General features: G+C 47.3%; 1 protein-coding gene across 2 annotated transcripts; it reads left to right on the top strand.

Moving 5' to 3' along the window:
• The first annotated feature begins 8,248 nt into the window (after window positions 1-8,248).
• Window positions 8,249-25,975, top strand: LOC310696264 (uncharacterized protein). Of its 2 annotated transcripts, XM_083481587.1 has the most exons (6): window positions 8,249-8,364; window positions 9,337-9,387; window positions 18,260-18,325; window positions 19,316-19,429; window positions 23,582-24,008; window positions 25,871-25,975. In XM_083481587.1, the coding sequence occupies exons 1-5, from the start codon at window positions 8,319-8,321 to the stop codon at window positions 23,965-23,967; spliced, it is 663 nt and encodes a 220-aa protein (XP_083337713.1). In that variant the 5' UTR covers window positions 8,249-8,318; the 3' UTR covers window positions 23,968-24,008; window positions 25,871-25,975. The 2 variants fall into 2 exon arrangements, with proteins under 2 accessions (XP_083337713.1, XP_083337714.1); XM_083481588.1 differs by lacking the exon at window positions 18,260-18,325.
• The last annotated feature ends 1,309 nt before the right edge of the window (window positions 25,976-27,284 follow it).

Genomic DNA, 27,284 nt, shown 5'->3' with positions numbered 1-27,284 from the left:
GGGGCTGGATTAAGGAAATATAAGTGCTGGCCATAATGGCAGGAGGCCAGGCCAGAGCTTGGTAACCATATACCACTGTGCCTCTTATTTATTTGTCTGACAAATAAATTATTTTTTTAATTTCTCTGTTGCTGCGTTGAATATTTCATTCCAGCTAAGCGTTAACCACAAGCAGGGTGCTACATTTTATGGTGCCGTGACTCGGATAAGTGGTCTGCTGGAACGCAGCCCCTTCGCCTCACTGAGCGGGGTACAAGAGAGAGGACAACTGTGCCTACCCAGCGCGCACTGGAAAAATTTTTCCAGGGGAACGCAGCAGTCTCGTCTGTCTGATACCCTGCCCACTGACGGCGACGGACCGGGGGGGACCAGAGAAATAAACAGGGAACCAGCTAAGGGTAAGTGCACTAAGGGGTTTTGGCCCTCCAATTAATTGGGAGGAAGAGAAGTCCTGATCAAACTTCTGCGTCTCAGTAAAGGGGAACTGAGTACGCTAGGTGGCTGGGTACATCAGATGGTGATCTGGTGTAGGGAAAAGGGAAGAATGGGAGGTAGTGTGTGGTGAAGTATCTGGCGCATTGCATGTGTGAGAAAGTACAATGTGTAGCTGACCTAAGTGTGGAGTGAGTACTACTTCGTTTACCAGTAAGGTATGTGTGTGAGTGACTGAGTGGATACTTCACAGGGCCATACAATGGGAGTTGGGGGTTCAAAGGGGGGAAATACACCTTTTGAATGTATGTTAAATAATTTTAAGAAAGCCTTCTCAGGGGCATATGGAGTCAAAATGACGCCAGAACGCTTGAGAACGTTATGTGAACTAGAATGGCCAAAACAAAATATTGGATGGCCATCTCAAGGAACCTTTGATATAAATTTAGTAAGCAAACTTTGGTCTAACATCGCCAAAGAAACTGGAGGGTGCCCAGAACAATTTTCATATATAGATTCTTGGCTGAGCACATTAAATAAAAATCCTCCATGGATAAGGGAATGCAAAGTCCAACGATGCAAATTATTGGCTGTAAAGGCCAAAGCTAGGAAAGGAATCTTGCCAAATAAATTCAAACCCTCCACCAGTTGTAACCCCAAGGCAAGAAAGTGGAATGAATAATGGGGCTGGAGTCACAGAACTTGATTCCTTGATAGATTATGATAAATATCTTCAGGAGGCATTGGAGTCCTATAATGAAGCCCAAGCAGAAGTGGTTATTCCACCTGTGAGTCCCAGTAGAACTCCATCTACAGTCTCCTTTAGTGGAACAACTGATTGCCTACCCCAAACCCCTGTACATCCAAGTCCTAGAGAATTATTACAGAAGTTACAGGGAGACCTTAATCGGTCAGCAAGCAATACAGCCGGGCGTATAAAGCTGCTAAAAGAACGCCTTGGGACAAATACCATCCCCTATGATTTGAGGTCCCTAGAGCAAAGCGAAGAAAAAGGTCACGTAGTAGCCCCTCCAGTACATTCCATTCACAACTACGGATCTGATGAATTGGAAAACACCCCATCTTTCACAGAAAAACCTCAGGCTATGATGGACTTGGTGACCTCAATAGTAAATACTCATAGTCCTACTTGGACAGATTGTCGCCAGCTCCTGAATACTCTCTTCACCACTGAGGAAAGGAGAGACATAATTGAAAAGGCACAGATATATTTGCGTGAGCAGGCCAGAGTGGGAAATATTTATAATATTGACCGTCATCTCCAGGAAAACTTTCCCTTGGAAGATCCTAATTGGGATCCAAACAATGCAATTCACCTGGCCAGGCTTACCACCTATCGCCAGACGCTTGTGCAAGGTATCTGCAGGGCATGCCAGAAGCCCACTAATATGTCTAAAGTCTCAGGAGGGTAGACGTGTTACCCATAACACTGTTTCGTGTTCGGTGCACACCCACAAAAAGACTTAAGTTGTCACCTTTTGAGCTCCTGTATGGGAGGCCGCCCTCCTTTGTTCAGGATATTCCAACTGACCTCAAACAAATAGGAGAACATGTGACACAGGGACAAGTGCAATCTCTCTCCCGTGTTTTTGTCTCTCTCCCGTGTTTGTTTGTTTTGTTTTGTTTTTTATCTTAACAGGTGGGCCCTCGAGCGCACGCCGTGCAGCATTGCCAAGCCGATTCATCAGCTCCAGGCTGGCATAGCATATAGGTGAAAGAGTGGAAACGTGATCCACTTGCACCTAAGTGGCGTGGACCTTACACCGTCTTGCTCTCTACTCCAACAGCAGTGAAGGTAGCTGAGGTGACCCCCTGGATTCATCACTCCCGTTTGAAGAAGTCCGAAGGCAGTTGGACGTGCAAAGGTGACCCCTCTAATCCTTTAAAACTGACTCTCTCCAAAAACCCCTGTATCTAGCCCTACGGGGAACGGGCTAGGTCACGGGCAACATTAGACGACCGGCCTGCTGCAGCCACAAACCTGGAAGCTGGCTGACCTGCGCACGCCTGAAGCTTGAGGAGCGTCTGAACCAGCGGCTGTGAAAGGGAAGATTCTCTTATACAATTGATTGACTGCCCCCTTGTGGAACAATTATCAGAGATATTACACATTGGGGATCCTTGGGATATATGTTTTGGTCTTGGTGGTTCCCCATTCCTGTCACTGGGGGAATTATATTGGGACTAATATTTATGCTATCACTATTACCAATACCATTAAATGCCATTGGTATGGTAAGCGAAATGCCACACCAAACAGAAGTACAGAATTTCCCCGGATGGAACTCAACTAAACCATTACGAGTTATACCTGTACAAGGGGAATTCTGTGTACATAAATCATCAGATGCAGCTGATTCTACCATGATAGGCTCTTCTCATTGTCACTATACTTGGGATAATATTAAGAATACCTGGGCACACGATACTACCTATCGAACTCGGAATACCTTGCCCTGTGCACTTCCTTTTATTCACGCATGGAAAGTGGTATGGAACATAACTGTGACAGAAGAAAGGCAATCTAACATACTGCACTGTGAACTCTATACCTCTTGTGATATTTCGCCTTATGCACTCCACATACCAAAACCCTCAGACCCGATGGTTGTGGTGGATATGTGGAGAATGGGCATACAAGAAACTCCCTTCCAAATGGAGTGGGACTTGTTTCCTGGGATGGGTATTACCACCAATGTGGATTTTGCCCACTAGTATATTTCTCATATAGCAGGAGGAAGTACCCAAAGTTGGAGCGATACTGATGATTGGCCACCAGAGCGCATTATAGCCTATTATGATCCTGCCTCCTGGAATCCTGGTGAGCTCATACAAGGGGCACGGGATCCTATTTATAATCTAAACAGAATAATTCGATTGCAAGCAGTAGTGGAACTTGTAACCAATGCAACGGCCCAGAGTTTGAGACTTATTGCACAACAGTTGGATGAAAGTAGAGCCCCATTTTGCAGCTGAAAATGGGAATGGATTATGTACTTGCCAGGCAGGGAGGCCTGTGTGGAGTCTTGAACTTGACAGGGAATGCCTGTTGCTTTAACATTTCTGATAATGGTGAGGCAATCCGTGTGTTGGCCACAAGGATGGAGAATATGGCACATGTCCCAGTACAAACATGGGAAGGATGGGATATGGGATGGTTACCCAATGTCACAGGACTCAAAGGGATACTATTGTCTTGCTTGTTTTTCTTGACAGTAGTGATGGTTTTATGTATGATGCCATGTATCATCTCATGTTTTAGGAGTACAATTAGCAAGATGGTTTCAAATGAAACTCTACCTCATATCATGGCACTATATAGAGTTTTAACTCAGGAAGATCAAGCTATCAAGGACGCTTGGTAGCAAGGTCCTTGAGCTTGAAAGGGGGGATTGTGGCATCTGAATATAGACTGCATTTTTAATCAAGGCATATATTGGCTTATATCTTGATCAGGTAAATGGGCTTAGACTTTCAAAAGTTTCATGCCATGCAGAAACCAGCTGGCTAAGTACTTTGGCAGTTGTTTATCTTCCTGCTCTCCTGAACAAGGGCCTCCCTGATTTATAGCAGTAGCAGGAGACAAGTTTCTCAAAGTTGTAAAAGCTGGAATTACAGGCTGAAGACCAAGGTTACACAGACCCTACATAATTAAGAGTTTGGTAAACAGTAAAATAAAACCGTGTGCCTTAAACTTGAGCCTAAGGTCAAAAGGCCAAGAGCACATGGAAAACAAACCGGCTGGAGAAGGGGGGGAAGTGTAAACAGGGGAAAAGGTTTTTTTTCCTATTTTATTTTGAGGCTGTAAACTGTTCCTTCCTTGTTACTTTTAGGAAGTTTATCCTTCTAAAAAGCTATCTATGATAATGTATGAAATATGCTGGCTTAAATGTAATTATGCAAAGGATTTAAGAAATGCTAGATTTATCCTGAAATTAAGTCAGCCAGCCCAGCCCCCTGTCAGACAAGAAGACGCCAATCGAGCACTTATGACAAATGGCTGTCAGACCTTTGTTTAAAGACCTCCAAAAGGAGATATTTCATTGATGATGCATGAGAATATGAACCCGAGGTCTCTGACATCTGTTCAAGATAAAAATTTAAAATTATTAACCATTTGTTTTAGAAGGCAATAGGGCAAGGGGGGTAAGAGGTGAGCTGGTAATTAAGATTCCTTGTTGAGACGCATGTAAGATATATTAATACTTATTTGTCATTTATAGATGTAACAATATATAGCTCTTTGTGTTCCATATAAGGACAGTAGGATATGAGTGTATTTTTGTGATTGGTTATACCAATCAGCCAATAGGAATTTCAACCAGGCTGATGGGACAGAGGCAGCCATAGGAGGAGCAAAGGGGGCTGGATTAAGGAAATATAAGTGCTGGCCATAATGGCAGGAGGCCAGGCCAGAGCTTGGTAACCATATACCACTGTGCCTCTTATTTATTTGTCTGACAAATAAATTATTTTTTTAATTTCTCTGTTGCTGCGTTGAATATTTCATTCCAGCTAAGCGTTAACCACAAGCAGGGTGCTACAAATGGGCACAGTTTGTTAGCTGGACACAGTCTGTCTGTTCGTTGGAAAGACTAAGAGAGTTTAGTTTTGTGAGCTGGAAACCAGAAGCAGGATGAATCAGGCTGGGCAGCTGAGAGAGAGAGCCATGCCTGATTTCTTCTGGAATCCAAGGCTGTGGGTATGGAATAAATAAGTTCCTCTTGAGGTGTTAATGCTGTGAACCCCTCCAAAGTGTTGGTGTTGACCTTTAAAAACCTAAACGGCCCAGTATACCTGAAGGAGCGTCTCCACCCCCATCGTTCTGCCCGGACGCTGAGGTCCAGCGCCGAGGGCCTTCTGGCGGTTCCCTCATTGCGAGAAGCAAAGCTACAGGGAACCAGGCAGAAGGCCTTCTCAGTAGTGGCGCCCACCCTGTGGAACGCCCTCCCATCAGATGTCAAAGAGATAAACAACTACCTGACATTCAGAAGACATCTTAAGGCAGTTCCGGGAAGTTTTTAATGTGTGACATCTTAGTGTATTTTTGGTCTTTGTGGAAGCTGCCCAGAGTGGCTGGGGAAACCCAGCCAGATGGGTGGGGTACAAATAAATAATAATAATAATAATAATAATAATAATTGTAGGCTCAGGTTGTAACATAAAGGTAAAGGGACCCCCGACCATTAGGTCCAGTCGTGGACGACTCAGGGGTTGCGGCGCTCATCTCGCGTTATTGGCCAAGGGAGCCAGTGTACAGCTTTCGGGTCATGTGGCCAGCATGACTAAGCCGCTTCTGGCGAACCAGAGCAGCGCATGGAAATGCCGTTTACCTTCCCGCTGGAGCAGTACCTATTTATCTACTTGCACTTTGTGCTTTTGAACTGCTAGGTTGGCAGGAGCAGGGACCGAGCAACGGGAGCTCAACCCGTCACGGGGATTCGAACTGCCGACCTTCTGATCAGCAAGTCCTAGGCTCTGTGGTTTAACCCACAGCACCAGGTTGTATATATGTGCAAATAAACCATATATCGTACAAACACCAGGTTCCACTGTGCCTTATTCCAAAGGAGATACGAGCCCTGGATTAAGCTCCTGGCATCTCCCACTGCTCAGAGATCAGAGTGGTGTGCAACATATGGAACCATTGCAGAACTGCCTACCCCACCTATAAAGAGGGAAGAGTTAAAACACACGCACCAGTCAAATGAAAATGACCACCCAAGTTACTTAACCTTGGCCACTGAAAGCCAGCTCAGAGCGGAAAGTTTTACAGTTCATCTAAAAGTTTCACAGTTCCTCTAAAAAATGCCATGACGATTACAATGAGTCCATGCTGGCAAATTCCTGACTCCACCCACATCTCCTTTCCTTCTGCTCTCATTTTCTGTGACACTCCCAACTTTCTCAATACACAATGCCTGGTTTTTTGTTTGGTTTTTTTATTTAAAAAGTACTGCTTTGATTAGGTTATCAAGATAAAAGTGATCTGTTCACCAGAGCATTAAATCACGTAGCGATGGATTATTTAAAGTATCTCGGTTCATTAGGCATGCATTACCTTTAACATTTGGCAAGACTGAATTGTGGCCAGGTGGTGTCCCTTTGCAAAATGGCAAAGGATCTGGGTACCTGCCCAGCCAAAACGTAAAAGGGTGGTGCAAGGGACATTTTGCGCTAGCAAAAGGAGTTGGAGATATGCACATTGGTATCTTTTGGGCTGAGAACATTTAGTGAAGATTAAAATGGAGAGGCCTGGAGGAACTATGAGCTTCAAGTTGTTGGTAGGAGCCAAGTCCTGTGACACGAGGCCACATAAACTAACCTCAAGCCAGGTCCACTTATATTCAAGAAGGTATGAAGTTGCCATAGGCCACATGTGGCAAACTACACCCCCCCCCCATCTTCTGCAGCCAACATGGTCAATGATTAGGGATAATGGGAGCTGTAGTCCTAAACGAATACAGGTTAGATTCCCAGTCTGATTGGTGGCAGCTTTTCAGAAGCCAAGGGAGTCTTTTCTAGCCTCACAACATGGGAGAGGTTGTAGCTCAGAGTGAGAAAGCGAGACAGAGAGCACATGTTTTTGCACATTGTTGTTGTTTAGTCGTTTAGTCGTGACCGACTCTTTGTGACCCCATGGACCAGAGCACGCCAGGCACTCCTGTCTTCCACTGCCTCCCGCAGTTTGGTCAAACTCATGCTGGTAGCTTCGAGAACACTGTCCCACCATCTCGTCCTCTGTCGTCCCCTTCTCCTTGTGCCCTCCATCTTTCCCAGCATCAGGGTCTTTTCCAGGGAGTCTTCTCTTCTCATGAGGTGGCCAAAGTGTTGGAGTCTCAGCTTCAGGATCCGTCCTTCCAGTGAGCACTCAGGGCTGATTTCCTTCAGAATTGATAGGTTTGATCTTCTTGCAGTCCATGGGACTCTCAAGAGTCTCCTCCAGCACCATAATTCAAAAGCATCCATTCTTCGGCGATCAGCCTTCTTTATGGTCCAGCTCTCACTTCCATACATCACTACTGGGAAAACCATAGCTTTTACTATACGGACCTTTTTTGCACATAGGTGGTCCAAATTTCAGCCCTTAAATCTTAAAAGGAGCTCACGTAGCAGGAATGAGAAAGACCCCCGAGTCAGAAGGGACAATACTAGGCTTAGGGCAAGTATGGGGAACCTTTGACTCTTCAGATGCTCCCAATCAGCATGGCCAATAGTGAGGGATGAGGGGAGTTGTAGTTCAGCAATAGCTGGGGAGCCACAGGTTCCCCACTTCTGGCTCAGGGACTAGCAGTGTGGCTTCATATATATATCTTTATACTGGAGATACCAGAGATATTAAGCACACACCTGCAAGCTACGATTTGTCCCACATCCACTGGAATCTGGATTTGAACCCATACCCCAAGGTAAGGCAGAAGCCAAGGGCAATTATCGTAATTAAATCACTGTGCCACACATATGGAGCATAGAACTGGCATCCGTTAATTACTATGGCTTGGGGATCCGCCAGAGAAACAAGGAATAATTTACCACCTGATCCAACATAACTGACCTTTGAGCAAGCAGTCCTGCCAGAGGGCCAATGACCCTGCTATGATTTGTTTTTAATGAACAGTTTGTACCTGCTGCAACACCTGAAACCATTGTCCGTCATGCCAGGGAACATCACAGGATTATAGACCATTTGCCAGGTGAGCAGATGGAAATAAGATGCAGCGATGCAGAGAGACGACCTTCCAGAAATGATGCAATTAAACAGATGCTTAATGTCAGAGGGTGTTGCTGCAACCGTTGCGTGCGATGCATATATAAAGAAATGGAATTGATGCAGAGAGCTAGAGAAACTCCTGCTCCCCTTCAAGATGGCCAGGATTCTGTTCCTAGCATCTTTCCTGCTCTTAGTTGCAGGTAAGTCCGTAGAATTAATGGCACTTCGGGGACCAGAGGGCTGGTTCATGCAGACCTTGTTCAGCCCTTGAACATAACACATGTAGCTGGCACGTTCTTGATTAGTGGCAAGGGATGGTTAACATGTATGAAAGGGCTATCACAGGTCAAAGACCACTGGTCAAAAATCTGTATCTCACCTCAGTCACAAGGCTTTTAAGTGGAGGAGATTTATAGATTCAGCAGATAATTTTCAAGGGATATGGCAATCACAGGTAGAACACATGGGTATGCACAAATGTGAGCGAGACGTGGTTGGCACTGTGGTCTAAACCACTGAGCCTCTTGGGCTTGCTGATTAGAAGGTTGGCAGTTCAAATCCAGGGGTGAGCTGCTGTTGCTCTATCCCAGTTTCTGCCAACCTGGCAGTTTGAAAGCATACCAGTGCAAGTAGATAAATAGGTACTGCTGCGGCGGGAAGGTAGACGGCATTTCCGTGCACTCTGGTTTCTGTCATGGTGTTCCGTTGCGCCAGAAGCAGTTTAGTCATGCTGGCCACATGACCTGGAAAGCTGTCTGTGGACAAATGCCAGCTCCCTCAACCTGAAAGCAAGATGAGTGCCGCAACCCCATAGTCGCCTTTGACTGGCCTTAATCATCCAGGGGTCCTTTACCTTTTTTTACACTAATGTGTGTGCAAGGAAGGGGGTGCCAAACTGGGTCCCTGACCCGGATGAAGTAAAGCCTAGTTTCGCCCTTGCCTAATTATCCTTTTATCTTTGAACTAAGCATGCCACTCAGTGAGAAAGCTTTATTCTTTAAAAAAAAACCAAAAATACCTTCTGCATCTGGTAGGGCAGGGAAGTAAGAATGACAGCTGCCACCCTGTCCCCCCCAAATTGAGCAGCTGCGTCAATATACAATGACTACATCCAGGCCAGCACAGGAACAGCAGTGGTGAAGTAAGATGCTATTTATTTCTTTATTTTGCAGGTGTATATCCTGACTTGCTACCAGAGGATAAGAAAGAAGACCTGGGAGGAGGTAATACAAAATTCTACAATTTACACACAGGGACAGGGACAGGGACGGGGACACACACACACACACACACACACACACACACACACACACACACACAGTCCGCTTACTCCCCTGGCCGATGGATGTGACCAGGAATCTCCCCTTTGAGCTCCATAAGCCCAGGTCAGCTGGCAACTGAAGCAGCTTCTTAGCTGGAAGCAGGGTAGAGAGGGAAACAACCTCCTTTCGGCTGGTCAGTGGTGTAGCGTGGGTTGTCAGCACCCGGGGCAAGGCAAGTAATTTGCGTCCCCTAACCAGTGGATTTGCGCCCCCTAACCCTAACCCCCAGATGTTGCGCCCGGTGCGGCCGGCCCCCCCTGCACCCCCCACGCTACGCCACTGCGGCTGGTAGAAGGTGATAAAAAAGGGAAGAATATTGTGCTGTTCCAATAAGGTGGATGACTTTAAAAAAACCCCAAACAAACCAATTTTAATGATGTTGTCAGCATGATTACCAAAAACAAACAGCAATGGGGGGGAAAAGAGAAACAAAAAATATTTGCACAAAGCTTGTGGAGAGGTTATAGGACCTTGCATCAAGAGATCATTACCCCACACATTCCAGTGTTGCAATAAATCCAAATTTGGGAGGATTTATAAAAATTCTTTTGGATACCTAGAGTTTTGGTTCTTAAAATTCTGCATATGATTTAATTGTCTCCCACTGATAATACTTATTTGGCAGTGTTCAGGCTGCTTTAAATGCAATTTTACTTTTTAGCAGAGGAAGCAGGTAAGCAAAGATGGGGGCCGTGGGCTCAAGACCACCCCTCCCCCCCCCCAAATATGGATGCTGGAGCAACACTTTCTCCTGCCCACATGCCCATAGCTAGATGTACCTCAAAATCAAACTGGCTAGTACATACATGAAATTTCGGAATTAGGCTGAGCTACACTCTTGACTAGATGACTCTCAGGGTTCCTTCCAACTCTACCCATTTATGACTCTGGTTGCACTGGGAAAATCTGAGGAGCTTTTACCCTCCTCGATGGGTACGTGGCATTGCTCCTGGGAGATCTGGATCAGGGCCCTCTTTGGGATGGACTTCTGTACCCACCTCTTGCTGAGAATGCTCAAAGTTTCCCACATTGCATCCCAGATATTAGATGTTCCTACCATCTCCTTAGAGAAAGCATGGAGGACAAAACATTTCAATGCAGATCTTAAATGCTTTATTGCCGTACAAGATTGTGGCTTCTGTTCTAGTTAACAAGTCAAGTGCTCCATGGATGAGAGAGAGAGGGGAAAAAAAAAAAAGGGGCTGTGACTCTACCGGTGAAATTGGGTAGCTGTGAATTGGGTTCTCAATGCTGCTCAGAAAGGGACTCAAGGTCAGTGGCAAGAATTAGACACAGGTGGAAGTCGCCAGCTAACAGAGGTTGCGGTTATACCTGAGCATGCGCCACAGGCAAACACTCTCGTCTGTGAAACCCTCCTCGACACCTGCTCCACTCAGTACGTCTCCTGGGAGGAAAGGGGACTTGGGCATGGAGAGCGGCAGCCAGAGGTACCGTTGGGCCAGGGCGCTCAAGGTGGGGAGCTGCTCAGATTGCGCCTCCCACCACTGAGACAGGGAGACATTTGCAGGAGCCGCCTGCGCCAGCTGTTGGTAGCGGAACCACTCCACCTCTGCCACCTCTGCCAGCCCAGGGATGGCCTGCTCCTGCTGCAGCTGGCTCCAGCCCACAGCGCCCACCTGCTTGGGATCAAGGGCCCGCATGGCCTTCAATGTGGGCACTGCAGGGTGAGAGCTGAGCACGTGCTCCAGGCGGGTGAGGCTGCAAGCCAGGACCTCGCGGAACTGCGATGCCAGACGAGGCGGGCACAGGGCCAGCTGCCTCCTGGTGTTTGGCCCGAACCCCGTGTCCAGGTGGTAGGAGAAGGCAATGCGCAAGGCCTCCAGCTCGCCATAGGCCCGGTGCGCTAATGGCTCCCCCAACTTGTGCAGGAACTGCGCCGTGCTCAGGAGGACTGCCCCGTGCTCCGCTGCAAAGGTGGCCTCCGCCACCAACTCCTCGCTGCCTGACCCAAGGAGTGCCTGTAGTTTGGCCATGGCGGCACCCTCTTCTTCATCAGCTGCCACGAACTCCATCAGGATGGGGAGATGTTCTGCGATGATGGCGGCCTTCTCCAGCCAAGCCTCTGGCCCAGTCCACCTACTGGGAACAGGCAGGGAGAGTGCCAGGCCGCGCTCTCTCAGAAACAGCTCGTAACGGTGGCGCAGGGCAGCCTGCCGCCCGAACGTATCCTCCAGGAGCTGCAGCACAGAAACCAGCCTTTCCAACTTATCTGGCCACAGCTCCATCACGAGCTCCAGCTGGTGCGCCAGGCAGGGGATGTGAAGGGCAGTGGGCAACACCGTGCCCAGAATCCCGTTGGCAGCAAAGGCTTGGATCATGTGGGCATTCCCAGAAGTGACCACAGCCAGCACCCTGTGGGACAAGACGTGCCCTTCGCTCAAAACACCCGTGAGGGCCCGGGCCACCGAATGGTGGCTCAGCTGCTCCAAGAACTCCACACCCAGGAGCAGCGGAGACTGCCCAGGCCTGTCGAGAGGCAGGACGGAGATGCCAAGGATGGCCCGCCCGTCCCCTGTCGTCGCCTCATGAAGGAAGACAAAAGTATCGCGGCGGTGGAGAACCTGCCGGAGACCGGACTTGTGGCGCCGCCGCAAGGCCGGGAGAACGCTGCGGTGGAGCTGGGCCACGGATGGGAGCGAGCGCCTCACGCCCAGCGGGCGTGTGATGAGAGCCTCGAAGAAGCCTGCCTCAGAAAGTGGGATGCCTGTGTGGGCCAAGGCCTGCACCAGAGAGAGCAGGATTGGGTCCGGTTCGGGGACGGATTCCGAGCGGCGGCACCAAGCTTGTCCCTCAGAGCGGAGGGATGAGGCCGAGGCCTGTTTGCGAAGCTGGGGGCCTCTGGTGGAACTGGCATCCGAGCGACGGCGGCTGGGAGGACCGTGGGCCGGCGACGACTCCTCAGAGTTCAGGGAGGAACGCAAGCCAGAGGCCTGGGTGGGCTTCCTCAATGGAGTTGCCATGGCTCAGCTGTGGAAGAAGGTGGACAGGGTGTCAAGAGAGGGAAAAGACGTTTGTTGTACCTGCAGCAAAACTCTAACATTGGGCAGAGACACACCATACACATCACTTCCCTCAAAGAATATTGGGAACAGGGGGGCCAACTTGGACAAAATATTGAGGAGCCCCCCAAGACATGGCACACAATCATCATTTGAATTGCAGTGTCCAACTTTGGGTGCCCCCTCCGGGCCCCTCAAATATTTTATAGGGGGGGGCAAAGGAATCTTGGCCCCTAGGATAGGGTTACCAGACGTCCCTGGTTCCTGGGGACAGTCCCTGGATTTGCAAATCTGTCCCCAGACAAATTCCGTCCCCGGAATGTCCCCAGATTTGCAATATGTCCCCAGGAAATGTGGCAGCGGCAGCCTCAGCAGCCCGGAGCCAGCCTGGTAGCACAGTTGGCTCTGGCTGGCTTCAGGAGCTGCTCGCTGCCGTGGCACCTGCCATTTTTCCTGTGCCATGGCAGCGAGCAGCTCCTGAAGTCAGCCAGAGCCAACTGCACTACCAGGCAGGCCCCTCCTGTGCAATGGCCGCCCGCCCGTGATTCCCGAGCCCCCCCTGATCTGTCAAAACAAAGGGAGAAGATGATCGGGGAAGGCTTGGGAGTCATGGACGGGCTGTTGCAGTTTTTAAAAAAGCTCTGCGCATTTATGTTTCACAGGGTGCGAAAGAAGGGCTTTGCACCTTTATACAATATGAATGTGTGCTTGGGCCCAGGGTCTTTTGCCTCACCATCCCCACTACTGACTCCCTGTTGCTATTCAGCTTCCCCCCACCCCCCCAAAAAGTGTCCCCTGATTCATTGAAAAAAATATCTGTTAACCATGTGTTATTTTAAAGACATATTCTTGAAGGAGGAGTGGATGGGAAAAGTGGCCAACCTTCCAATCGGAGACACTGGTGGCTCTTTGCTTAGTCCACAAGTATCTAAGAAACAGGACTGGACTAGGCTAGGAAAACATTTGGGAGATATGGAAATTTTGAGTTCTCTTGCTTCCCTTTCACCAGATGTTTCCTAGTACACTGTGCAATTAGACAACTCTTCGCCTACATGGAGATTACGGACAACAAGAACCTTGCCTTGCTAAATGGAAGGAAAGAATTGTGGCATGCCAGGGTTTTTTAATTAATGGTAGACAAGACAGACAGCGGGTTGAGTTTCTGCTATGCTTGATCATTTGCAGAGTAGAGCCATGGAACTTTTTTTTTTTTTAAGTGTCCCCGGATTCATTGGGAAAAAAATCTGGTAACCATACCCTAGGGGTTGGCTCCAGTGCCTGGGAACTGGAGTTTAAGGGTGCTGGGAAGTGCAGTTCTGTGAGGGGGTGGGGAAGCAAGGATTCTTCTAGGGAAATTGTGTATTTTCAAAGTTTATTAAATTTTTAACAGTAAGAACCACCAGCATCATATTTTCAAAATAGGAGCTGTAGAACACCCAAACTGGACAATAACTATGTTGGTTCCAAGACAGTATAACAAGTCATGCGCTTTCAATGTGCGTTGAATGTGCTTATGTTGTGGGTCTGCCCACTGCTTGTCGTTGCAGGACCCCCCCAAACCCATTTTCACCCAGTCAAGAAATAGCAGCAACAACATACTAACACACTTCATTTTACAGCTCAGCTGCCAACATACCCAGGTCTCCCCAGCCCATCCCTGAAGATGCGGTGCTGCATAGCACAACCGTTTACAGTGTGCAAATCTTTGCCTTAACACATTTCATCTCTATCAGGAAAAACATTGGCTGCTACACTTCTGAACAGCAACAAGCATTTAACAGCAACAAACCAGGAACCCGGAGTCTCTGAAACAGTTTTCTTCCCCATGTAGGGTTGCCATTTTGTTAAAAGGGAAGGAAAGCTTCTAGCTTTTAGCAGCTAGGGCGCAGCAGGTGGAGGTTTTCTAAGTTTGCTGTACTGGGAAGTGTTTCTCCTGCTTATTTCTGCTGGGTCTTAAAGGAGCGGGAGGCACAGAACAACTGTCCATTAAGAGGCAAATGTTTGTTCATTGTGCAGGCTTTTTACTTTTACATCCACACTGGCCCTAGGCCACACCATACATTGAAAGCCCTCTTATACCTCTTTAAATAGTCCTGGCTTTCCCCAGAGAATTCCAGGAGCTGTAGTTTATTAAGGGTGCTGGGAATAGTAGCTCTGCAAGTGGGCTAAGGATCAGTTCTCTCTCAGCACCCTTAAACTACAGTTCCCAAGATTCTTTGGCAGAGGGACAGGCCAGAACTGTTTTTTATAAAGTGGAGAGGGCTTTAAGAGTTTGGTGCAGATGTGAGGGTCTTTCACCACATCCTCAAGTCTACCCAGTTCATCTACTTCATGCTACCCAACAGCCCTACCAGAGAAAGCCATTTATGCATTAAAACCATTCTCCTCTCATGGCGCATTATGCCACCTACACGTCACCCACCAACCCCAGACTCGCTTAACTGTACAACACAGCTCCAAACCAAAGGCAAGGCTCTAGAGAAAAAAGCATCTACCTTTCTCTCTCCCTACTGGTAAAACCTATTTGGTGTTTCACAACTTTCTGACTAGTTGCAGGACCTTAGCCAGACCTAGCAGAGTAAACGCAGAATCCACGGAAGCAATTGGCGACTTGGCTGCAGACAGGATAGACAAACCAGGAACCAGGAACTTGTAGTTAGGTGTTTATTATATACAGTGGACTATTTACAGGAACAGAACACAGATCTTTAGCTAGGTCTCTCTGACACGACTCACAACTCCTACACTGGCACACAGAACTCTGAACTCTGAACTAACACATTCCAGTTGGTAGGCCATTAATTATCACTCCCTTGAGAGACCTTGATCAACCAGGGAGCTGTCTCCATGTCTCTGTTATCACCAGGCAGACTTACTCTTTCAGATTGCCTTCTGGCTGTCTACCAAACTTTAACTGACTCTGTGTGAGTAGCTACACATACACAGTTTCCCAACACTCCCTTCACAAACCAAGCCCAGAACCTTTATTCCTCATCTGCAGTAAACACAGGAAAGCACATAGTTCCCAGGTAGCTACCTACCCACTCCTCCTGTACAACAGCATCCAAGTGAATCTCCCTGAGACCCGCCCTTGCTGCCTGCCTCTTTTATGACCCCAGCTATGTTTGGCTCCGCCCATCCACTTAGGACTCACCTGTTCCACCTGGGAATGAGGCAGGGCTTTACCTGATCAGCCAAAAGAGGCACAGGCAGTGGTGTTGCTAGACTTGTGTGACACACACAAGTGTATTAAAGAGAAAGGAGGCACTAGTAGTTGTTGTGTTGGGGAGTAGCCAGAGATTGATTTCTGCTTCATTCATTCTATGAACCATAATGCCAAAATTGGGCTGATTTTTTTGGGTGCACCCCCCCCCAACTGGCAGTGCTGCATCTGACAAGCTGATCTCTGGAGGGTGTTCAGAAAGAGTGTGTGTTTGTGTGTCATCCCTGGAAAGTCTGCATAGGGATTGCTCAGTGTTTTTTTTTCCTGGGGGGAGGAACGCAGGGGTATGCATACTCCTAAACATTTTGTGAATCTAAGTTTGGCCTCATTGAGGGGCAGTGTTTCAATATGGGTAGGAAAATGAGAGTACCCCTAAACATATTTTTTTTAAAGAAAAAAAGCACTGGGATTACTAACTTCTTTTGGGAAGAGGGTGTGCACCATTAACAGTAGAAATTTAACAGGTGAAGCATTTCCTGGTATCAAGGTACAGTACAATCATAGGAAAAGCTTTACTGGTGGAAACTAATCAGGTAGTTGACTTGCCAGGGGAAAACTGGAAGCCTTATGCATGGCTAGGAAGGCATTTAGAGTAGAAAACTTTTTTAAAAAATTCAGGGAGACAAGCATTTTAACAGCTGCACCAAATGTAGACAAGTTACCATCAGTGCATCTCTATACTGGAGAAAACATCACCTGGCGATTTATGCGTCTTTTGCAGCTGTTAACAGGCACACAGCCTCTGCTTCTTAAAAAGAAAAGGTGGCCGTTCTCACTGAGAGATAAAATACCGCATTTATTTTACTTTAAGGTGACAACAATGTTTAGAAGCCAAACCAATCTGGGCTTTCTCTAGTTCCTTGGGATGCTGTGGGAGAATTGAGATTTTTCTGCCATTGAGTATCTCCGTGGTTTGACTTAAATGTTTATTTCACTAACCATTTCCCTCTTTGTTGGGAAGATAGGGGCTGTGACAGTGGGACCAAGGCTCTCTATCAGGAAATTCTCAGTTCCATCACCAAACCACAATGTCCAGGATACGAAGCCATGGCAATTAAACTGATGCTAAGACCAGATTGTAGCCCATCAAATGTTAGGTTTTTAGCTATTCCACAGTGCTTATTATTGGAACCCTATTCCTAAGCAACCTCTCTCATCTCAATATGTATGGTCTGAAGGCACACTGGTGCCATGACTTTGCTGAAGCTGAGGTCTGGGTCTGATCAGTTCCTGAATGGGTGACTAGAAAAGCACATGTGTACTGTCTTGGGTTCCAATACAGAAAGTTCCATTCCTGATAAGACCTCTTCTCATACCCTCCAGTGTTTCTCTGATGAAAATAGGGACGCCCTGTTCAACAACAAGAACAACAACAACAACAACAATTTTATTATTTATAGCCTGACCATCTGACTGGGTTCTCCCAGCCACTCTGGGCAGCTTCCAACATATATAAAAACATAATAAAACATTAAAAAAACCTTCTCTTTACACAGCTGCCTTCAGATGTCTTCTAAAGGTTGTATAGTTACTTATCTGCTTGTCTCATGGGTTGCATAACTCCCATACCCTCCAACATTTCTCCAATAAAAATAGGGTCATCCTAATGCCCACCTAGCAGTTCGAAAGCACCCCTAAGTGCAAGTAGATAAATAGGTAGCGCTTTATAGCAGGAAGGTAAACGGCGTTTCTGTGTGCTGCGCTGGTGCTGGCTCGCCAGAGCAGCTTCATCACGCTGGCCACGTGACCCGGAAGTGTCTGCGGACAGCGCTGGCCCCTGGCCTCTTAAGCGAGATGAGCGTGCAACCCCAGAGTCGGTCACGACTGGCCCGTATGGGCAGGAGGGGTACCTAAGGAAAAGCAGGTGGACTGTGGGTTAAACCACAGAGCCTAGGATTTGCCGATCAGAAGGTCGGCGGTTTGAATCCCTGCAACGGGGTGAGCTCCCGTTGCTCGGTCCCAGGTCCTGCCAACCTAGCAGTTCGAAAGCACATCAAAGTGCAAGTAGATAAACAGGTACCACTCCGGCAGGAAGGTAAATGGCGTTTCAGTGTGCTGCTCTGGTTCGCCAGAAGCGGCTTAGTCATGCTGGCCACATGACCCAGAAGCTGTATGCCGGCTCCCTCGGCCAGTAAAGCGAGATGAGCGCCGCAACCCCAGAGTCGGTCACAACCGGACCTAATGGTCAGGGGTCCCTTTACCTTTACCTTTTAAGGAAAAGCAGGACATTCTGGGATCAAATCAGAAACCAGGACAGCTTATGTAAATCCGGGATCATCCCTGGAAAAGAGAGACAGTTGGAGGGTATGTCTTGCTTGCACCTATCAGAACCACTAACCTAGAACGGCCACCATTGTTCATCTGGATGGCGCAAAAGTGACCTCTCAGTGGCTAAAGAGCAGAGTTCCCATTTAGAATGCTACTAATTTACCTCTAAAGGCAATTCACTGTTTCATGACCCTGAAAGGACTATTCCAGATTCATCTACTTAACCTCATAGAATACCATTTCATGTTTTCCTTTCCTCCAGATGTTGATGAGCCTGCAGCACCCACACCCACACCACCTGTAATTGTAGTTACTGGAGTGATAAGCGGTGAGTCCTGTTAAGGGTTTCAGAACTCACAGGGTTAAAAAGTTCTGAGTGACGTCTCACATTCCTGAGGCGTGGTCACAGACACTTACGGGAGTGGTTTGCTCTGAGTGTTTCAGTCTGTCTGTGTCTCATACGCTATGCGAGAGGAAGAATGTGCGAGGTTTCGCCGGGTCTGATTTATGCTGTTATACTACATGATTAAAGGCTAAGAAGATAAGGAACGCCTTGTGTTTGTTCTGAATTATTACCCACACACTGCAATTGCTTCTAACCGCTGTGATTGCTCTGCTACCGGCCAAAGAGGAGGAAGGACGTTTGGATCGGCACGGACAGTTAGCAATCTGCGCAACGGAAGAGTGCCGGACTCCATGTTTGGCCCTCTTGGCCGCCATAAGTCCACACATTTCTTCTACATCATGTAACGGCATTGATAAAAGGAATGGGCAGCAGTGAGAAACGGCTTAGACTTAGATCATTCCTGGGTCACAAACCACCATGAGCCTCATTTTTAGTGGTCCAGGGATTGCCTGTAAAAATACAATAAAAACCATACAGCATGTTACAGTTGCTGCAACAGGCAGAAAGACAGGAACCCTGTTATCTCTTTGCAGTGGGGCTGCGGAAGGAACTGGGTGTGGGGAGTTTGAGTGGACAAACACCCGGAAGCAAAAGTATTAAACAGCCCCTCTCTTGGCCTTTCTCAGCCTCAACTGAAGCTTCCAAGGCTTCTTTTCCTTGTTGTTGTTTTTAAATCGAGAGACTGACTCAAGTAATGCCTAGGTTGGTCCTGACACACAAACTAGACAAGATCTGTGATGGGTGTTCCCATATTTTTCTTCAAATAACAGCTGTGGAGGGTGGGAGAAAGGGGCGGCGGTGTGATGAGGACCCCAGGGCTGGACTGGGTTGGGTTGATTCTTCCTCCCAGGACCATTTTCTCAGTAGAAAAATGGCCTCCCCACTCAGCTGCTATCTGCTTTGTTCCTCTAGGTGAGACCACAACGAGAAAGGTTGAGACCACAACGGCAAAGGTTGAGACCACAACAGCAAAGGTTGAGACCACAACGGCAAAGGTTGAGACCACAACTCCAGCATCAACACCTGGTGAGCATCTTTTTGACAGTTTCATTTCATTTCCGCTTTCTATATTACTATACCCAAGGCAGTTTACAAGCTGAAGAAACAACAAAATATACAACAAAGATTGCACACCTTATATTACAGGGGTGCCCAAACTTTTTTCAAAGAGGGCCAGATTTGATGAAGTGAACATGCGTGAGGGCCAACCACAGTTGTTTTTTAGGATTGAGGTTGCTGAGCTTTTTAAAGGATTTTACCCCAGGACATATACTGCCATGGGGGCCAGATTAAATTGACCGGCAGGCCAGATTAGGCCCCCAAAACGGACTTTGGACATGCCTGCCTTATAACAATCTGATCCAATACAAAAAAGCCATAATAAAAATATATTTGTAAAACAAACAACTGTTATCAAATAAAGTAATATATTCAGTGATCCGTTGGAATTTAATAGTACACAATTGAAATTAAAGGAGCCCCTGACCGTTAGGTCCAGTTGTGGACGACTCTTGGGTTGTGTGCTCATCTCGCTCTATAGGCCAAGGGCGCTGGTGTTTGTCCGCAGACAGCTTCCAGGTCATGTGGCCAGTATGACTAAGCTGCTTCTGGCAAACCAGAGCAGCGCACGGAAACGCTGTTTACCTTCCCACCAGAGCGGTACCTATTTATCTACTTGCACTTTGACGTGCTTTTGAACTGCTAGGTGGGCAAGAGCTGGGACTGAACAACGGGAGCTCACCCGGTCGTGGGGATTCGAACCAACGACCTTCTGATTGGCAAGCCCAAGGCTCGGTGGTTTAGACCACAGTGCCACCTGTGTCCCGTCAATTGAAATTAAATATCAGCAAATAATAATTAAACAGAAATCCACTGTCAACAATAACAATAAACGTTTACTAAACTAGGATCAATAAAAATAACAGCAAGTCACAGTGCATGATTTCACCGCTGCTTGAAAACACCCACCCACCATTTATATCCTACAAGGGAATGTCCAGGGTTCTCCTCTCCCCATTTTATACTAATGGCATCCCTGGGAGGTGCCGTATTTTTCGCTCCATAAGACGCACCTAGTTTTTAGAGGAGGAAAACAAGAAAAAAAATATTCTGAACGAAACAGTGGGTGTATGATTTTTGTGGTTCATGCTGTTGCCACAGACATGTGATCTGATATTGAATTTGGGGTGACCCAATGCAAAAATCCTGAGGATCCATATGGATCCGTGCTTTGTGTAGTGGTTGGGAGTTACTCGTGCGTAATCCTGCCCCGTTTGAGCATCGGATTGCCTGGTTAAACCCTCCGGACTGCACAGCCCATCTCAGCGTGGCTGCCCTTAGTCACTCGTAGAATCTGTCTGTGGGCGTTTCTTAAAGCGTTGCCAACATAAGAGTTGTTTGACACCCAATTGTCTCCGCCTCTCACTGCGCGGGAGTCTCCTGCGCAGGGTGGGCGTGGGCAGCGGGGTGCTTGAGCTCTCCTCACTAACTTCCAACGAAGAGTCCTGGAGCCCCTGCACCTCCCTGTCCCGTTGCTCTCCTGGATCCCTGGTGTTACACTCATTCTCTTCCCCTCTTTCCCAGCTGAGTCTCCCCCTAGCGCTGGGACCTTCTCCTGCAGAACCAGAGATCCTCTCCTTCTCCCGTGCCTCTGATGGCAGTTCCCTGACACTTTGTAACCACATTTTTGCACCATTGCAGCCCCAGGAAAGAGTGGATGCTTGATTTTTTTGGTGCAGGCTGTAGCATGGACATGCTATGTGATCTGATGGTGAACTTGGGGTGAATTTGGGGTGACCTAATGTAAAAATCCTGATGATCCATGGGCTTTTACCTCCCCCCTCCCAGGCAGCCTCTGCTAGTGTTCCTTATCTCTCTCCCGATCCCACCGATCAGTTGCTTCCTTTCAACACTCCCTTCCCTCTTGTTTGACTTAGTGTCTTTTCCTTGGCTGGAGCAGTTTTTTGCTCCTCCTTTTCTTCTATTTTCTCTCCCTATTGCTTTAGTCTTCCTGTTTCCCCCCTTTGCAAGTTTGCTGTCTTTACCTCCCCTTCCCAGGCAGCCTCCTTTATCTCTAGAGTCCCTTATCTCTCTCCCTGATCGACAAACGATCAGCAGCTTTGTTTCAACACCCACGTCCCTCTTTCTTATTTTATTTTATTTTATTTTTTTATTAAATATTTTCTTGATTTACAAAAGTGTGTGAATGTCTCTCTCTCGTATGTATATATATATATTTTCCATGTAACATTTTTACAAGTCAGTTTCATTTGTTGAGACATTGGGACGAAAAGGGGGAAAGTGGTGGAGGGGGGGGAGATGAGTGGGGTTGGGGTCGGGTGGCGATGAAGCATGATCTGCTTTTTGCCCCTAGGCAATTCGGCTCTAGGGACCACACATTCACTCCATAAGACGCACAGACATTTCTAATAATAATAATAATAATAATAATAATAATAATAATAATAATAATTTATTATTTATATCCTGCCTGTCTGTCTGGGTTTCCCCAGCCACTCTGGGCGGCTTCCAACAAAACACTAAAATACAATAATCTATTAAACATTAAAAGCTTCCCTAAACAGGAAGAAAAAAGTGTGTCTTATGGAGCGAAAAATACGGTAGATTAGTCTGAGAGACAGTGACTGGCCCAAGGTCACCCAGTGTGCCTCATGGCTGAGGGGTGATGTGAACCCTGGCTTCTTATTTCCCAGTCCAACACACTAACCGTTACACTACACAGGTGTATTTTACCAGTGTATGATTTTATTTCTCTATAGCATTACTCATGCACCACTCTTTTGGATGAAGTTCACCCAAGGGGGCTCATAACAACGTGAAAACACAGAGAATGCAATTATCTGAAATACAGTGGTGCCCCGCAAGACGAATGCCTCGCAAGACGGAAAACCTGCTAGACGAAAGGATTTTCCGTTTTGGAGGTGCTTCGCAAAACGAATTTCCTATGGGCTTGCTTTGCAAGACGAAAATGTCTTGCGAGTTCCTGCGGGGTTTTTTTCCTCCCCCCCTTTTTCCCAAGCCGCTAAGCCGCTTATCAGCTGATCCTAAGCCGCTAAGCCGCTTATCAGCTGATCCGCTAAGCCCGCTAAGCCGCTAATAGCGCTAAGCCACTAAGCCGCTAATGGGCTTGCTTCGAAGACGAAAAAACCGCAAGATGAAGAGACTCACAGAACGGATTCTTTTCGTCTTGCGAGGCACCACTGTAACAAAAGCCAACAAAGGCGGCCACTTTCTCAATGATTTACAATGCCAGTTTATAATAATCTGCAGAGGCGAGGTAAAATATTGAGCAGAGTGCTATATTCTGTAACATTTCTCTGTAGAAAAAGACCTCGACTCAGCTTTCCAGATAAAGACACCCTGCATCTCTAGAGTTTTCCATCTTTCTGCTTACAGATAGGTAGCCGTGTTGGTCTGCCATAGTCAAAAATAAAAAAATTCCTTCCAGTAGCACCTTAAAGACCAACTAAGTTAGTTCTTGGTATGAGCTTTCGTGTGCATGCACACTTCTTCAGATACACTGAAACAGAAGTTGCCAGATCCTTCTATATAGTGAGAAGGTGGGGAGGGGTATTACTCAGAAGGGTGGTGGGAATGGGAGATTGGCAGATAGCAGAGATGAGCGTGTTGACGACTCTTAACGACTGCAATAGGTCTTACAGGAAAAGGCAAGGGGTGAGAAGGTGAGAAATGGCTTAGTCATGTATAATGAGATAAGAATCCAATGTCTTTGTTCAGACCAGGTCTCTCCATGGTTTTAAGTTTGGTAATGAGTTGCAATTCAGCAGCTTCTCTTTCCAGTCTATTTCTGAAATTCCTTTGTAGTAAAACAGCTACTTTGAGATCTTGTATAGAATGTCCTGTAAGACCTATTGCAGTCGTTAAGAGTCTTTCTGCTTGTTATTGTTTTAATAAATAAAACTTCCTTCTTTTATTTCTTCATCCCAATACACACCTTTATCTAGCACCTTCCTCCGAATGGCTTGTCTCTTTCCAAGCTTTGTTGCCTAGCACATAGAAGAAAGATCTTGAGATATGGCTCAGCCATGAGCTCGCCATGAGAAAACACCAACCATCTTTCTTAAGCCATTAGCTGTCCATCTTCTTAACAAAAGGAATGACCTTCCAGTTGTTAACACACATATATTTGTTGAACAGGGTGTATTACCCAGGGAGGGAAGCCGGGGTCGTGTCCAAACCCAAATTTCCGGCCTCGTCACCATGGGCACCACGGCCCACGTCCGAAAGGAAAGGGATTCAAGAAGCCAAAGCATGAGTCCTCCTCTTCTGAGGAGTCGGTCCTCTCAGAACGGAAACCCAAGTTCCATTCCTCTTCTGAGGAGTCTGGCTCCTCAGAACGAAGGCAGAAACGCGGTGGTCACCATCACCATGGAAAGAAGGAACATCGGAATCTCTGCAAGACTCCACCATGTGGGGAAGATGGAGAGTGCCCAGATGATCTGAAGTGTTGCCTTATTTCCCGCTGTGGGAGGAGGTGTGTGAGACCCGTACCCATGCTGCAAGGAAACAACCTTGGGGAATAAGTGTCTTAAACTCTGATGCTTGTTCCAAAGCCCCATCTTTGGTAAGTAGCGTTCTGCACTGCTCTGCACCAGTTCCATGTCCACCATGTCAAAACTGGCAGCCATGTTGTGCCTAACCTGCTGAAAATAATATCTATTAATACTCTGATGTTGTGGTACAGTGGTACCTTGGTTCTCAAACTAAATCCTTTCCTGAAGTCTGTTCCAAAACCAAAGCATTCCAAAACCAAAGCGCACTTTCCCATAGAAAGTAATGCAAAACGGATCAATCCGTTCCAGACTTTTAAAAACAACCCCAAAACACCAATTTAACATGAGTTTTATTATCTAACGAGACCATCAACCCATAAAATGAAAGCAATAATCAATGTAAAGGTAAAGGTACCCCTGCCCGTACGGGCCACTCGTGTCCGACTCTAGGATTGTGCGCCCATCTCACTTAAGAGGCCGGGGGCCAGCGCTGTCTGGAGACACTTCCAGGTCAGGTGGCCAGCGTGACGAAGCTGCTCTGGTGAGCCGGCACCAGCGCAGCACACGGAAACGCCGTTTACCTTCCTGCTATAAAGCGGTACCTTTTTATCTACTTGCACTTAGGAGTGCTTTCGAACTGCTAGGTGGGCAGGAGCTGGGACCGAAAGACGGGAGCTCACCCCGCCGCGGGGATTCGAACCGCCAACCATGGTCAGGTGGCCAGCGTGACGAAGCTGCTCTGGTGAGCCGGCACCAGTGCAGCACACGGAAACGCCGTTTACCTTCCTGCTATAAAGCGGTACCTATTTATCTACTTGCACTTAGGAGTGCTTTCGAACTGCTAGGTGGGCAGGAGCTGGGACCGAAAGACGGGAGCTCACCCCGCCGCGGGGATTCGAACCGCCAACCATGCGATCGGCAAGCCCTAGGTGCTGAGGTTTTACCCACAGCGCCACCTGCGTCCCTAATAATCAATGTACTGTACCATAAAATAAATAAGACATTTGTAGATGATAAAAATCAAAAATAATTTTTTTTCTTACCTGCACTGTTGATAGTCATTGTTTGGATGGGGGGGCTTTTATCCATTTCTGCAGTCACACAATCAATCAATCAATCAATCAATCAATCAATCAGTAGCTGGACTGGGTTCCACTCAGTCACAAAAACAGATTACCGAAAAAGCTACAAAAACAAAAATGCAAAATAAATAGCAAAAACAAAAGCGCCAAACTTAATCCATTCCGGAAGTCCATTTGACTTCCAAAATGTTCAAAAACCAAGGCACAGCTTCTGATTGGTGCAGGGCCCCCCAGAAACAATAGCCGACAGCCACATCGGATGTTCGGCTTCCGAAAAATGTTCAAAAACCGGAACACTTCCGGGTTTTCAGCATTTGGGAACCAAGGCGTTTGAGTACCAAGGTACCACTGTATTCTGCATTCCCCCACCTACCCTTCCTGAAACAGTGGAGTGGAAGATGTAGAAGTGTGTTTTGACCATTTGGGCATATAAGCAGTATAGAAGTTAATGATAATTCTAGTTTTGTTGACGAAAAGGTGGGAGACCAGCTTTTGCACGGCTTGCGTCTCCTAGGAAGAACTTCCTGACAGTAAGAGCTGTTTGACAGTGGAATTTGCTGCCAAGGAGTGTGGTGGAGTCTCCTTCTTTGGAGGTCTTTAAGCAGAGGCTTGACAACCATATGTCAGGAGTGCTCTGATGGTGTTTCCTGCTTGGCAGGGGGTTGGACTCGATGGCCCTTGTGGTCTCTTCCAACTCTAGGATTCTATGATTCTATGATTCTATGATTCTATGATTCCTGCTTGGCCCAGAGAGAGGCTCCATTCTCCAAGAACTTGCTTGCTAGCTCTTTGAACACCAGGTGGCGCCCCCAACCCCACTTAAACAGCCTGTTTATCTTCTCCCCCCGCAGAACTCGAATAGACGTCACAGCAGGACTAAACCACAAGTGGGACCGGCTGAATAAATTCTGCGCCCTTTCAGGTTTAATTGGTTTCCTCAAAAAGCAAAACAAAAAGCAAAAAAACTAACCAGATTAAAAAAGAAGCATTAGCAACTGATTTTCAAGCCGTGTATGCTCATCTTTTGTGCCCATTGAATTCATTTGATATTTGCGTGAAAGCTCAGGCCCTCAGGGCACCTCGATGATATAATAATAATAATAATAATAATAATTTGTACCCCGCCCATCTGGCTGGGTTTCCCCAGCCACTCTGGGCAGCTTCCACAAAGACCAAAAATACACTAAGATGTCACACATTAAAAACTTCCCTGAACAGGGCTGGCTTAAGATGTCTTCTGAATGTCAGGTAGTTGTTTATCTCTTTGACATCTGATGGGAGGGTGTTCCACAGGGCGGGCGCCACTACCGAGAAGACCCTCTGCCTGGTTCCCTGTAGCTTTGCTTCTCTCAATGAGGGAACCGCCAGAAGGCCCTCGGCACTGGACCTCAGTGTCTGGGCTGAACGATGGGGGTGGAGACGCTCCTTCAGGTATACTGGGCCGAGGCCGTTTAGGGCTTTAAAGGTCAACACCAACACTTTGAACTGTGCTCGGAAACGTACTGGGAGCCAATGTAGGTCTCTCAAGACCGGTGTTATGTGGTCTCAGCGGCTGCCCCCAGTCACTAGTCTAGCTGCCGCATTCTGGATTAGTTGTAGTTTCCGGGTCACCTTCAAAGGTAGCCCCACATAGAGCGCATTGCAGTAGTCCAAGCGGGAGATAACTATGATGCTATGGAAAACATGAATCATAACAAAAGCAGCATGGGAGGGTGGCTTGGACACTACCAGAAAGCAATGGCGGAGCAGTTCTTGCTGGTGCCCGGGGTGGGTAGGTGTGCCATGGGGGCCGTGCACACTGCTAGAGTGACCCCCGCCCACTGGAGCCAAGTGGGGCCATGCTGTGCCGTTGCTCGGCCATGCAGTGGGGAGCCTACTGGCCAACTCCTTTGAAGGGCACACACAAAAGCGGCTCGGGCTGGCAGGGCACAAGCCTGTTGTGTCCTCCTCAAGGCTATGTACACACTAGCAGCTTGAAACACGGAGAGGTTGGTTCTTCTTGCTGCGATTGGAGTCACATTCTTACGTTGCTGTATGCACCAGAAAAGTGGGTGGGGATGTCTTCTCCTGATGCTCATTACTCAATTTATTTTCTTGCGCATGCAAACACACACACACACAGCTCCTATTCACCAGAGCTGTCGTCAAGAGTATGTGCAATGACTATCTGAAATGTACACATCTCAGCTTAACTGTGGCTTCTGTTTTCAAACCGGATGGAAGCTGGTTTGAGGGGGAACACATCAGACAGGAATATTTCTCAAG

This window comes from Podarcis liolepis, assembly GCF_965112155.1.
Source record: "Podarcis liolepis genome assembly, chromosome: 17".
In the NCBI taxonomy this organism is placed as follows: domain Eukaryota; kingdom Metazoa; phylum Chordata; class Lepidosauria; order Squamata; family Lacertidae; genus Podarcis; species Podarcis liolepis.
The sequence above is the reverse complement of the archived record's forward strand: the minus strand, read 5'-3'. Positions and strand labels throughout refer to the sequence as shown.